The 14,122-nt window shown below is 44.9% G+C and overlaps 1 protein-coding gene across 1 annotated transcript in view; it reads left to right on the forward strand.

Annotated features, from left to right (window-relative positions):
* Window positions 1-7,844: 7,844 nt before the first annotated feature.
* The window catches only part of LOC144937573 (neuropeptide S receptor-like), a 47,136-nt gene continuing 40,858 nt past the window's right edge, over window positions 7,845-14,122 (forward strand). The window contains exons 1-2 of the mRNA XM_078864912.1: window positions 7,845-7,967; window positions 9,793-9,928. Coding sequence (XP_078721038.1) covers window positions 7,845-7,967; window positions 9,793-9,928 — 259 coding nt within the window. The remainder of the gene's footprint in view (window positions 7,968-9,792; window positions 9,929-14,122) is intronic.

A 14,122-nucleotide genomic window follows, 5' to 3' on the forward strand; every position in this document is an offset into this window, starting at 1 on the left:
AAAAGAGATTTAGTGAGATGAAAGGTGTGATATGTAGTGAACTTATAAGATACAGAGATGGCATCAGATGAGAGTAGGTGCATGTAGTGAAGATAGATATGTAGAATGTAGAAATTATAGATACAAATTGTAGTGGTTTAGAGACAGTAAGGCAACGTGGATATAGAAATCTTCAGACAAGAATTGAGAAGTATGGTAGGATATTTCCCAGATGAGTTAAGGGATATGAAAAATATATTCTTCAGCCACAGGAGACTGAAGAATAATTCAGATGAGATGGGAGAGATGATATGAGCTAGATGTATTGAGATGAGATAAGAGAGATATGTATCCATACGGTAAGATAAAGGTAGCATATGAGATGCAACAAGATGGCAATGTATTGTGTTAAAAGACAGGAGAGATACGTTTTCAAAAGAGATATGACAGACAGCAAAGAGGTATTTGGAGAATGGCAAGTGGATACTCTACTCACCATGCCATCGAATATCGTTAGTTACAAGGATTCAGTCCCCACCCTCAGCGGTGACCACCTCCAGTGGATCACATGACTGCTAAACAAGCTTCATAACGTATTTATATTACATAGTTATATCAAATACATAACGTTTAATACTTAACGTAATAAAATAATATTCACCGTGTTATTATAATCATTTGATGTTTATATCGATTAGGCTGTGAATTTTAAAACATTTTAGTGCATCGCTACATTTTCCCTAATCTGCGGCCCCTGATCTACTTGGGGCCCTACAATGTTACTTTGTTAATGCCTAGCATCGCCACTGACCATAACTACCACCGTCATCAACACCATGGACTGTGAGATGGTGGTTTCAGTGGTGGAATATTTACATATCCATTCCCGCATAGGCAAACTACTTTTGACTTCCCACGAAATTGTGCTCGTTATATAAACTTTTTGAGGAATTATGGGTTACTTGCTGCTGACCTGGAGGTAAACACGTTTATAAAACACGAAATAGCATTCATGTATTATGTTGAACTTCTTTTTCCACCATACGTTGCCAACCGTGCTAATGGGAGATGTAATTCATCAGCATTCCAGAGGCATAAGGGACAAGAGGGTAAGCACCATAATAACAATGGGTAAAAACAGCAGAAATAGAACATTATTGGCAAGTGGTATACTCCATGCATGAAAATTGTATTTGGGAGCACGTGTAGGAGTGGTTATCTATTACAGCATAAAGAGTGGTTTAACATAACATGGTGTGATATGGAAGGCAACGACATATTTTTCTTCCAAATTATATGATATTCTATTATCGGCTTTAGGTAATGATATGAAAACATTTTATTTTGGAACTCTCCCAGCTAGCATTGTAACCACCCCTTGCAACCACCCCTTTTTAGAGAATGGCCCCAGGTGTACGTTTTTTTTCTTCACATAACATCATTGTATGAGCAAAATTGCTTCTGTCTGTTGGTAGAAGGTGGAAACTAAGGCTAATTGTTCTGGTGATTTTTGCAAAATAGTGTGCAAGTGAAATCCAGATAGCATTGATGATTTCGACAATAACATAAATTAATCGTGGTAAAATATTAATTAGCCCACCGAATTAACTATGAAAATAAAATTCATGAATTTTGGCCCACGCCCTAACTTGGTGGAAACCACAGCCCAGACATTATAATTTCCCAACAGAGATAATAAATGTGCCTGATGATTTTTCAAAGTTTATAGAGACCATCAACTTTCCATACTTGGGAACTTAGTTTAGTCATGGGTGATCAAACCCCAGATTAAAACCGAGGAAGAATTTAGGCAATGCTGGCTCAGTACTCTGGCTCAGTGCTCTGATCTTGATGCAACTGTTGTACTTGATTAATCAATTTTCAAGGGTTTAATTTCATCCTGGAATAACAAATTTTCTCCTAAAGCCACGCATTCACAGCACACTTCACATCGTTGTTATAAAAAAAAATCCAGCTTGTGATTATTTTAGTGTGGAAATTTGTGCAAGCTACTGCGAACCTGGTTTTCTATGGATTTTTTCCAAACCTTAGAATATTTTTGTCCAGATGTGTATTCATTTTACAGATTGTTACAATGTTTAGTTAATAAACAAACTAGATAATGTAATCTTTTTGTCCTGTAAAATAGGTCTAATAAATTGCTATAAAGTTTGGTAAATCTTAAAATAATCAACCTTTAAACGAACATAGATTATTTGTTTTCAAAGACTATTCAATTACCTCTTACTATAGTGAATGGAGGACAATACAGTATATTTGGGATGGCTAACATTGTACCACTATTGAGACAGGCTGCTTAGTCAATTGAGTCTCAACTAGTTTCAGATCTCGTGATTGGCATTCAAACACTGATTTTTTTTCCCCTACAAAACATATCACTCATGTTACGAATTGGTGATAGACTATGACATCAACTATTAACAACCGTAAAAAGTTATCACATAATCAATGCAATTAGACTTTAACCTTGCTAGTAACAGCACAGCCCCGTGTTAATGGATACACGTAGCTTCTTTGTACTGATGTTTCGTCAATCTGCATTAATGAAAAGGGAATCAATGTTCATGGATGGCCTCTGGGAGTTAGTCCAATGAAGTCAAGATAATAAACATACAAACATTGGATATCACATCCAAGTCAGTGTCCCCATGCTCAGTGTGCATTGGGTGGTGCTCATCTCCATTCGTGGCCTTGAGCCGGAGATGCGAATCCCACACTCCTATGCTGGGTCCAGTTTCCCCGGAGCATCACAACTATCATGATACCCCGCAAGGTGGTATTTGGCTGAGCTGACATGCTAAGTGGGATTGCAACTCACGACATTCTGATTTCGAGTTTCCCACTAATCACAGCCCCATCCAGCCAATTTATGAGAACGAACGGATTGTTGTTACAAATACGCATATAATTTTCACATCCTGTAATTGTGTACATTGCATTAACACTGTTTAGTCAACAGCGTGTAATGTTTCATGCTAAAACAATGCATTTGTTTTTATTCGTGTGATTTTCGCAGGTTCACAATACTGTACTGCAGTGCCATATAATAATCTCAATGCATTCAAATGATCTCAGAAAGGATTGTACGCGAAATGTCTTTCATTTCGCTCAGTAATACATGAAGTGCAGTATTCATGTAAGTGATCAGAAACTACAGCAGAATACCAATTCTCGTGTCGGCCAGTCACGCTGGCAACAATTTCCTCTGCGCAGTCCATTTCAAACGTTAGACATTAATCGGACATAAGCAGATTTAAATCATGCAATCATTTGACTTGCACTTACAAGCTAAAGTGCACACATGTGTGGGCTGGTACAGTACATTTTGGCAGAACAGTGGCAGCTTGTATACAGTACAGTAGGTACAGTATAGCAAACACAGAAACGTTCTGTGTTGGTCCTTTACATTTTCAAAGCCGTGTGGGCAACGGAGTCACATAAAATACAAGACTAGGTAGTCTCCCTGCGAACGCAAACAATGGATGTTGCTCATAATCATCAGCGGTCCTCAATCAGTGATGGGCAGTCCACATTCCCAAATTAGACTTGTGTCTCCATGTACACGATACCCAAATGGTGTCCCCTAAAGAACAAGATAGAACCACAATATATTATTCAGATAGAATGTGACATTGTTTACAGATTTTTCAAATCTCTCAACAAAAATCACATATCCCAGAATTCCCACCGTTCCTCAGATGACGACGAAGTTCCAGATGTCACACTTGAAGAATCTAACTTCCCTCATAGTTTTTGCGACTAGGTTGAAACATAATTAGCAAACCTATTTAGTAAATGTTTATATGGATATGAAATACCGCAATCATAGAATGATGCCTTAATAATTCTATGAAACAAGTCATAAAGTTGACTTGAAGTATGTGCGGATGTCATGGTCCAAACGTACGGTACTCAATTGGAATATACATAACAATCACTGCCTCCTCCTGCAAAGATTTGGCAGGGCTTTAAAAAGAGTCGTGATACACAGTGAGGGTAAAATAAGCGTTATACTGTAATAATTAAAGGTGGCAGAATTTAAATGAAGTGCTTACGTAAATGTATGTATATTGAACTTATTTAGCACCGTACATAGCCAACCGTGCTAATCGAAGGTGCGAGTCAAGGACAATAGACTACACACACAACGTACCCACTGCAATGTTGCAACCCTCTGGAAAGTCCAGAGAATCATGGAAATTATACATCTCCACATCCACCAGGATCTCAGTAACGTCGCTTGCCACTGCTTGAATTCGCTAAGCCCTTTCAACCCACGCGGTTAACCATGAACAATACAACTTCAACGTGATTATGATGCATGGAAAGCCAAATGTAGTTCAAAAGGAGTCACAAACACCCCTGTGAAAGACCCGGCGAAGAAGATCCCTGGCTTCGATCTTTGCGAATCTTATGAGCTACTACCATTAAACCGCATCCATACGAACCGTGGCAGATACGGATACTTAATGCACAAAATGGACCATTAACAAATCTCTGGTGTGCGATTGTGATCACCCAGAACAGACCATAGAACATATAACGACTCAATGCCCGATTCATCATCACAGCGATGCACTCTACTTCTCTTGCATGATGCAGCAATAATAATTATCAGGCTCAAACACCTCATGGAAAATTATAGTTGTTGCTCTACTTTAACATCAGCCTTACGAGAAAGACAGAGTAAGCCACAAGGTGGCGCCTCATGTCTATAATTCTCCCACATTCTCAAATATACGAGTGAATGCTGAATGTAGGCGAGCTGCGATCTTATACGGACACCAACAAGCACAATCCTCACCAAAACCACCGTCAATCATGATCACTACTATGCTCACCATCATCACTTATATTCTCACCAAATACTTAGATCCCCAATATAGTATTTTAACAGACTTTTAGGGCAAGTGCTGTTACCGAGCACCTATGAAGGTCGGAACGGCACACCAGGTCAGTGGCGAACACCACTCCCCCAGTGGCAATGCAGGGTGCTTCAAAAAAATGTTAACACTAATATTGGGACTATCGTTTTATTGTAACATGATAACAAATGTATGTTAATAGCTTCATAGATTTGACCCGAAAGCACACCACGAAGTGCGTTTTTCTTATGTGAGCCGAGTGAGGTGTGGGGTGCATAGGACTGAGCTATGACTATGCTTTTTACGTTGCAGGCCACTTGAGTACATGAATACAGCTTTCCACTGATGCTCGACCAGGGTTATCGGTAGAAAGTGAAATCTGAAACGGAACTAGGCCACCTTCAACGGCATGTCAACAGATCGCGAGAGTTGATTCACCACACTGGTCAGTGCCGGTTGACGGAATGAGGCATTCTTCCATGAGTGGATAGAAAAAGAGCTGTACAGGTACACTATTTGTCATTGTTAGAGATGAGATGTCATTAAAAAAATTATATGGTATATCGAACAATCTTTTTTTTTAATACAAATGTAGTGACTGTGATTGTCACTGTGTGGTGCCGGGCTTACGAAGCCACGGCGGATAATGTGCTGACATTATGTATAGCCCTCTTACGGGGCGTAGTACCAGCCCTAGCGGGGCTTGGGTGAGCGCTGGTCAGCGCGGAGGCACCGCGAGCAGTGTGCGTTGCGGGCTCCCGTTGCGGGCTCCCGGTGAGGGAGCGAGAGGGAGCGTCAGCCAGCCAGGGCTACGTTGGGGCATGATACTCTGGGTGACCTGCTGACACGTGACCGGATGATATTGGATGGGAGACACCGGTGGACGGGGGCCGCTGGGCGGTCATGTGGTCTAAAAGAGCTCTCGGGAGCCTTCGAGAAAGAGCTCGAGAGATCTGGAAGGTGGGCGGGGCGAAGGGCAGAGCCAGCCCCACCCCAGGGGCATATAACGGGGGCCCGGTGAGGAGCTCGTGGTTCTTCGTGTGCTGGTGTGAAGAATATCCACATCGGGGAGAAGAAGCCTCAAGCCACGCGGTCCGGGACCCAGCAGCCTGTGGTCCGGGCCGGGATAGCGAACCGTGTCTAGTTCTGCCGTAGCGTGGTTAGATGGGCATTCGAGACCCGAGTGTAGATTGAGTGATGTTTGCATTAAGTTTACGTCACAATACTGTACACTAAAATATCGGGCACGAGAGGGAACTTAAATTATTGTTCGATGTGTTTTATTTATTAACTATTTACAGGATATAGATATTCAAAAGCAATGCTTATTATCGAATACAATTATTTATCATAAAATACCAAAAACTGAAAATCAAAAGGAACAAGCCCAGCAAACATTCAATTTTGGGCCAACATTGGCGTGTGTTTGGAACTATTGGACAAACGTTGGCCCAATGTTCCATGTTTATTGGGCAGTTGCAGAGTCAACACTCAATGTCTACTTTCCAATATTAACTTTATGCGCCTGTCAACGACGTCTGCTGGCTCCTTGAAGCAGCCGCATGTGAGCATTTTATGCGAGTCTTTAGAACGCTGTATATCTCACGTGCGCCGTATGGGGAGTCATATGCATCAGCGTGAGTTGCTACTCTGGAGACAAAGAGATCCGTTGATCGAGGTTCGCTCCCTGTGTTAACGACATTAGTTGTGATTTTTCACGAAAGGGTGTGAATGAAGGCTTGCCATTTTCCACTCCAGCTCGGCCTCGGCAGACGAGCGCTGAAATGAGAACGCATCAAGTGGACAGCTGTGAGAAACGGAAGCGTGGGACCGACAAGAATTGCGAAGGTGGCCGACGGGATCGTGGGATATTTTGTATATTTCGGACTTCGTGTGAGAAATACAGCATCGTAAAGCAAAACACGCACGTTCCGATGTCAAAACGCCTACTTATAACCAAGACGACATCGAAATTACCGATGATTCAACGTATTTATCCCCCCATTCCGAGTTATTGTCAATGGCATCTCTCGTGTTTGAAGAGGTGAGCGTTCACTGTTTGTTTGCCTGGCTTCGCACGCACGAATCCGCAGCCTTAAAAGCGAAGCGCGGAACTCCGCGTGCTCACTCCCTCCCACCCGAGCGCAATCTCTAGCCACAATTCACACAACCCTTACGTTTTGCAGACTGATAGGCTGGTAAATAGCTGAACGTACACATAGACGCATTGACAGACACACAGGCGGACAGACGGACACACGGTCGGATTGATTAACATACAGGTGGACAGATAGATGGACGCGCAGTGGATATTCACGCATGCAGGTTATCTGAAGATCTGACTGGTGGACATACATATGTGGACAAGAGTATTTATAGACATATAGGAGGGTGGATATACACAGATAAATTACACGTTTGGTGAGAAGTGGAGACTTACACAGACGGGCACTCAACATATTCAGACAGCTGGCCAGATAGACAAATACAGCCGGACTCAGGCAGGTGGACAGGGAGAAAAGTCGCGAGTTAGTAAGTGTGGCATATTGCCAGACACAGACAATCATAAGAATAACCTTGTATTTATAGCTAACCAACTAACTATAAAGAAAACCCATATAAACAGTCTACCTAGCAGAAATACAGTCCACAAGGGCAGACAGTAAGAAGAGTCTGTCTAGCCAAGACTCATAGACCGTTTGTTAAGGTAGACCGCAGCATAGATAACTTAGATATCCTACACGACCTTCATATATACATACATTCATAAAGATAGCCTACTCAACAGCATCTAGACAATTTACAAATACTGCAGTAGACAGTATACCGAAGTCATACAAACAGACAGCCTACATAACAGCCACATCGACAGCTAGACTGCATGACAATCATATCATACAGACAGGCAAACAAATCACGCAGTCATATAGGACATTCGAACAAGGCAGTAAAGACATAGCAATCATATAGACAGCTGCCATGCCCAACATCAGCCTCAGCAGCAGAGCGTCGCCCTCACCCTCCTGCTGTGCCAATAAATTAGACAACGCATCCATCCCCACGGCGGATCCTTACCAGGGATCGGGGTACCTAATCTACCAGGTGAGAACCACTGTGATATCGCCATTAATGTATCCATGAGACCTTCAATAATTTTCAAGAGGGTCCTGAATTGAAATGGTTGTGAAATGCGTGTTGCGTATATTGATGTGTTATTTCTTTGCCAAGTGGTTGTTGTAGGGAAACTGCAAACTTGTATCAGCGCGTGCCATGAACTTACCAGCCAACCTTGCAATATACGAAAGTTTCACAGGATGAATGGAATCGGACGGCTGTTATCCTTTAAAAATTCGAAACATACTGGTGGCAGATTGAACGTGCTCAGCTGACCACAAACCGCGATCCCTCGAGGTGGGCAGGGCCAATGGAGAGCTGCAGTGAAACAAAAGAGGCTGCAGAGAGAGAAAAGTTGAGCTGCACATCGACAAGGGGAGATAGAATGGGAAAAGCAGAGCTGCGCAGGTAAAAGCAGAGCTGTAGAGGGGAAACGGAGATGCCGAGTAAAAAATGGATGCGCAGAGGGAAAACGGAGCTGCAGAAAAAAAGTGGAGCTGCAAAGGGAAAATTGGAGCCGCAGAGCTGCAGGGAAAATCGGAAGTAAAAATCATTTCATTTTACAATACTGTATATATGTGTTTATGTTATACAAACTAGTTGTGGTAACTTGGTTTGTTGAGCTTAAAAGTAAATTCGTTTTTTTTTTTACTTGAATAACATAGACCCATTTGGCAAATGTGCCATTTGGATTTTAGAAAACATCGTCTCGTATAAACCAGATATTTGTTTGCAGGTTAATGAAGTAACGAGTCAAATGCCTTGCTTCCCGTGTAATGGAGGCGTGGGGCTAATTCCTCCAAAAATCCGCAGCGCACTGCGTTGGTGCCAAGTTTCTTTTTGCGCATTATATCAGTATCAAAATCTTCGTTTAGACTGGAGGAATCCGATGAGATTCGAAGACCGTTTTCACAGACGTCCAGGATGGGCGGGTCAGCGAGTTACAGAATCAGGACTAACCTCTGGTGCACTGTGGATCACGTGATCCACGATGCGGTCTGCCTATATCAACTCGGATTTTTGGATTCCTACTGTGCAGTTTATCAGTTCAACTCGTACAACAATTTTACAGCAGAGCTTGTGGGAAAGTGCACACCTTGCCGTGTAAAGAATAGAAAGGCCGCTTGAAAATGTTAAAAGTCCTGTGAACAATGTCTAATGTGGGCTATTCTCTGACATACAAGGCTCACTTATGTATGTTGAACTTCTTTCGCACTGTACGTAGCCAATCGTGATATTCAGTAATGCGGGAATTATATTTTAAAATGTACTCTTCATTTCATCATGCAGACAGCACCGATGGAATACATTGGAGGGAGGGGTAGGGGGGAACTATGATTGATTACATTATAAGGTGTAATTGAATTGCATATGTTTCTGTAATCATGGTCAAGTTATGTACTATTATCCACTTGTGAACAGATTGTGTTCATTTCATCAATCATCTTCAGTCCTTCCCAAGTCATTATCTCTCAGTAATACAGTGTAAAAATCCACTGAGCACTTGCAAATGACCCGATTTAATCGCTCCACTCTGCCGTTGTTTACAAACCACGAGTCATAACAGATAGTACGTGTTGACGTAACATAACAACTACTAATCGGTGGTGCGAAATTCAGTGTTGTAATATCTTAAATATCTAAAATGTATAACATTACATGTTGTATAACTGGCTCCCACCACAGATATTTAAAAATACGAATAACCATGGAACAAAGGCTGCTAGTGGAGATAACCTTGGCCCGTTGCCCGCTAGAACAGAGAACACTATCACCGAATTGTTCTGACATATGACGTGCACGTTCCTTGCAGACAGAGCAGCTGATCACGCTGTGGGTCCTGTTTGTGCTCGTGATGTGCGGGAATGTTGTGGTGCTCCTTCTCGCCATACCTGCTCGTCGAGCAAAGCCACGGATGACCTTCTTTGCCATAAACCTGGCAATCACTGGTAGGACTTTCCCGCAACAGCACAGTTACTGATACAGCCCAAGGGGCGTTGGGTGGGTGGAGGTTGTTTCATAAGAAAAAGGGGACCAGATCCTCCTGTTCACCATCAGTGATCCCCGCGACAGAGACCCTAGGCGTTTGGTGTTGGATATCTCTTGCATAAAGGTTGTTTTTAATAATAACTCCAGGCATGCGTTACCATAATTTAATAGTTGAGAAATAGTTCATTTTAAGGCTGCCTTACGGTCTCTCCAATATTAGCCAAGTCAGCACAGGAGTGGCTCACTCGAGACTCTACTGTGTATGGCAAACTTGAATGTGGGAATCTAAAATCTGAGTTTCGTGCACTAACTAAAATATATTACATACTAACGGGAAGTACACGGCGTTGTCCGTGGGAAAAATATATTTCAAAACGTCTCTTAAAAACATAACATATACATACACAAATACGAAGCTATTGTGAAAGCCCAGCGTGCTGTTTGTCTGTCCATTTGTCCGTCAACAAAATTATAAGAGGCTTGCAGAAGTTCAAAAAGTTATAGAAAGTGGGGGGTAAATAGTTGATCGAAGAGGTTTCCGGAAATTGTCGACCCACCCCCCCTCAAAAATATTTTTACCCCCCCGTTGGCATATATACCTACACACCCTACATAACATATTGTGAGTAGTATGTAGTGACTCTATAGTAGTATCTGACTCTGCAGTAGTATCTGGCTCTACAGTAGTATCTACTGACTCTATAGTAGTAGTGTGCAGTAGAACCACGCGGAGACAAGGAATACTATAAGGGCTGTTGCCGTTTATTAAATCACTGTCACACTCGACATCCTACGCTCACACCAGTGTAGGTGCACTCTATCTCGGTCCTTTACCCCGGACACTGAATACTATTTGGGTCCTACCCTTGGCTACCCCTTGGGCTCTCTCACTCGTCTACTCGGAGCGGGGGTTCAGCCAACACCGCTCCGAGACGATGAGAGAGAGACCCTCTTCCAGCCGACCCTTACTGAATACTACGGGACCCTACCCTCGGCTACCCCTTGGCTCTCCCACTCGTCTGCCCGGAGTGGGGGTTCAGCCAACACCGCTCTGCGACGGGGAGGGAGAGACCCCCTGCAGCCGATCCTTACCCTGGCTCCCCACAACGACCACGCCTTTGTCACAGGGTCCCCCTTAAGAACCCTTTGGGCAGCTCCTGCCCCCAGCTCGGACCCACCCCTGTTCCCGAAGGTGCTCTCCGAAGCCCCCAACGCAACCCAAAATGTTACGTCATCCTTGACTATCAACCCGCTCGCACCTTCTTCTATTCGCCCCTTCATTGGTTACTCACAATACTCCTCTACAGTAGTATCTATTGACTCTATAGGAATATCTACTGACTGTACAGTAGTATCTACTGGGCCCAGTAGTAGCTACTGACTGTATAGTAGTATATACCGACTGTAGTAGTAACTACTGACCGTAGTAGTATCTACTGACCCGACAATAGTATCTACTGACTCTATAGTAGTAACTACTGACGATAATAGTAACTACTAACTCTACAGTAGTATCTACTGACTCTAAAGTAGTATCTACTGACTGTATAGTAGTATCTACTGACTGTAGCAGTATTTACTGACCGTAGTGGTATCTACTGATTATAGTAGTATCTTCTGACTCAATAGTAGTATCTGCCGACTCTATAGTGGTGTAGAGGAGTGGGTGCAACCGAGAACAAACAGGTGCTACGCTGTGACGGGAGGTTGGCGCCTAGGTGACGGGAGATGGGGGGTGATGATAAGAGATTAATGTGACAACTGGCGCCGGCCTGGCAGCAGCTTAAGTGGAAGCACATGAGGACTCGGGATGAGCAGGGGGATATAAGCGGGAGTGTGTGTGAGCGAGGGGAGTTGTTGCCAGGAACCAAGAGTGAAGACATCTCGCCGCTGCCGCTCCAGCCTTCAACGGGACCTCAACACTCACACCGTCGCCGGGCGGGTGTTGGCTGAACCCCCCGCCCATGACAGACGGGTTAGCGGGTCTGAGGGAGCATAGGTGAGGGCAGCGGTGGAGATGCAAAGTTTCTGTGTGCGAAGACGCTGTATGCGGAGTCGCTGAGTGTGAAGACGCTGTGTGCGGAGTCGCTGAGTGTGAAGACGCTGAGAGCAGAGCTGCTGAGTGCAGGATAAGTGAGGTGTAGGATAGATAAGAGCGGGGAGAAGTTAAGTATATGTGACCGTACAGACAGTTATAGGAGTACCTATAACTGTCTGTACGGTCACATATACTTAACTTCCAGTTATAGGAGTACCTATAACTGGCGCAAGAACAGGTGAATAAAGTGTAAGCAGGTGACTTGTTACAACGTGTCGGTGTGAGTAATTTTTGAAAACACTACATTTGAAGCCAGAAGTGCCAACGAATCTTCGCCGTCGATGGCGATGTGCACCACTGTGCACATCGCCATCGACTGCCGCCGCAGGACTTGAGGGTTCTCGCCGCATCCATCCTCCGGCTTCAACACCTCCTCCCACAATACACAGCCGAGTCCGGACGCATCAGACACATGGCCACTTTTGTCCCATCATCCATCTAGCATAGGTCGTATGCGGACTCATCCTGTGGAATCTCATCCCATCACGACTCGGAAACAGGGTGCGGGGTTGTTAGCATGTTGGCCGCGCGGCGTTAAGCAGTGGAATGCACTGGCTCATCACATAGTGGGTGCAGCAGCAGGTTCCTCAACAGTTATGGGGTTAATCCAGGGGATCCAGGTCCGTCTGTTGATAGATACCGGGGCCGTTGCGACTATGGTCTCCGAGGCTGTATTTCGTAAATTACCGTCGTCGTCCGATCCTCTTACCCCCGTGGAGAGCGCTTGTGTGGAGGCTAACGGCAGGATTCTGGATATAATGGGCGAGATGTTGGCCTCTGTGCAAATTGGGGAAATCTTTTTTGAAGGGCAGATATTGGTTTCACGGACATTGGCCATGCCCTGTTTGCTGGGCACCGATTGTCTAGGCCAAGGGTGTATTGAATTACCATCAGGACAGTGGTTGCTGTTTCTGAACTCCCCTGGTCGACAGCCATCGCAGAACGCTGTCATTCATGCGATGGCTAGCCAAACCATTAAAGTGCCTCCGGGTTCTCAAATGCTTGTACCGCTGCGATTGCGCAAAGAGTTGCCTTCACCAGGCCTGGAGGAGGGGATCCTGCTAACCCCTTCTAACGCCGTGTCGCGATTTCCTTCCCTGGCGGGGACTATGACTATTGTATCCGCCGAGGGGATGCCGTTCCTACAAGTACTTAATGCGGGGCATGCGCTCGTTATGATTCAGACGGGCACTGTCCTGGTGCACGCCTCGGTGGCCCAGTGTTTTGATAATGCAGAGCTAGCTCCTGAGTTCGCGGGAAGCGTTGGTAGACCTGATGAGCCGGATTCCGCATGGTTGGAATCGCTATGCTCCGAGAACCCAGCGAGCTCAGTTACGCCGGCTCTTATACGATTTTTCCGATGTCTTTAGTACCAGAAAATTTGATATTGGGCGCACTTGTGAGGGTCGCTAGCCCCCGAGGTCCCTCCCTCGATAATGTTAATGGCCGGGCTAACATCGTCACTCGCCCCCCCGCTGCTATGCGAACCGCTGCTGTGTTCCTCACCCATGGTGTGGGAGCCGTCGCTCGAGGATTCCCCCCAGCGCGGGTCCGCGTCGTAGGCATGGTTAGTTGACGAGTGGTATTATGCCCCCCTTTACGCTACCACGATACCTCCCTTTCCTAATCGCTCACCTGCAATCCCCACGGAGCAAACGTACGCACACCCACACACGCTGCTCCGTGCGCTCCAACTCAACTCTGATTACTCACGTTATGATCACGCACCTGTATCACACACGTAGTGAACACACTCGCAGCCACACGCGCAGCTCCGCACAGCGCTCACTCACGCGGCGAACCACTGTGTACACAGTACCACACACGTTCACACCTCTCAACGAGATCACAGGCCGCGATCAGCTATTAATGATTTATTGTCCGCTACCTGGAACTAGGTGTTAAATCAGTGAGTCGACGAGGCTGGCCTACGCTGATACCTTTATACCTATTCCCGATTTATCTGCTTACGATACCCTGTCACCTTGCTACTCACGGTTCGAAGTATTCGGCGTCCTGTGGCTTTTCCTCTATGCCGTCGGGACACGTCACGTGG

This window comes from Lampetra fluviatilis, chromosome 1, assembly GCF_964198595.1.
Source record: "Lampetra fluviatilis chromosome 1, kcLamFluv1.1, whole genome shotgun sequence".
In the NCBI taxonomy this organism is placed as follows: domain Eukaryota; kingdom Metazoa; phylum Chordata; class Hyperoartia; order Petromyzontiformes; family Petromyzontidae; genus Lampetra; species Lampetra fluviatilis.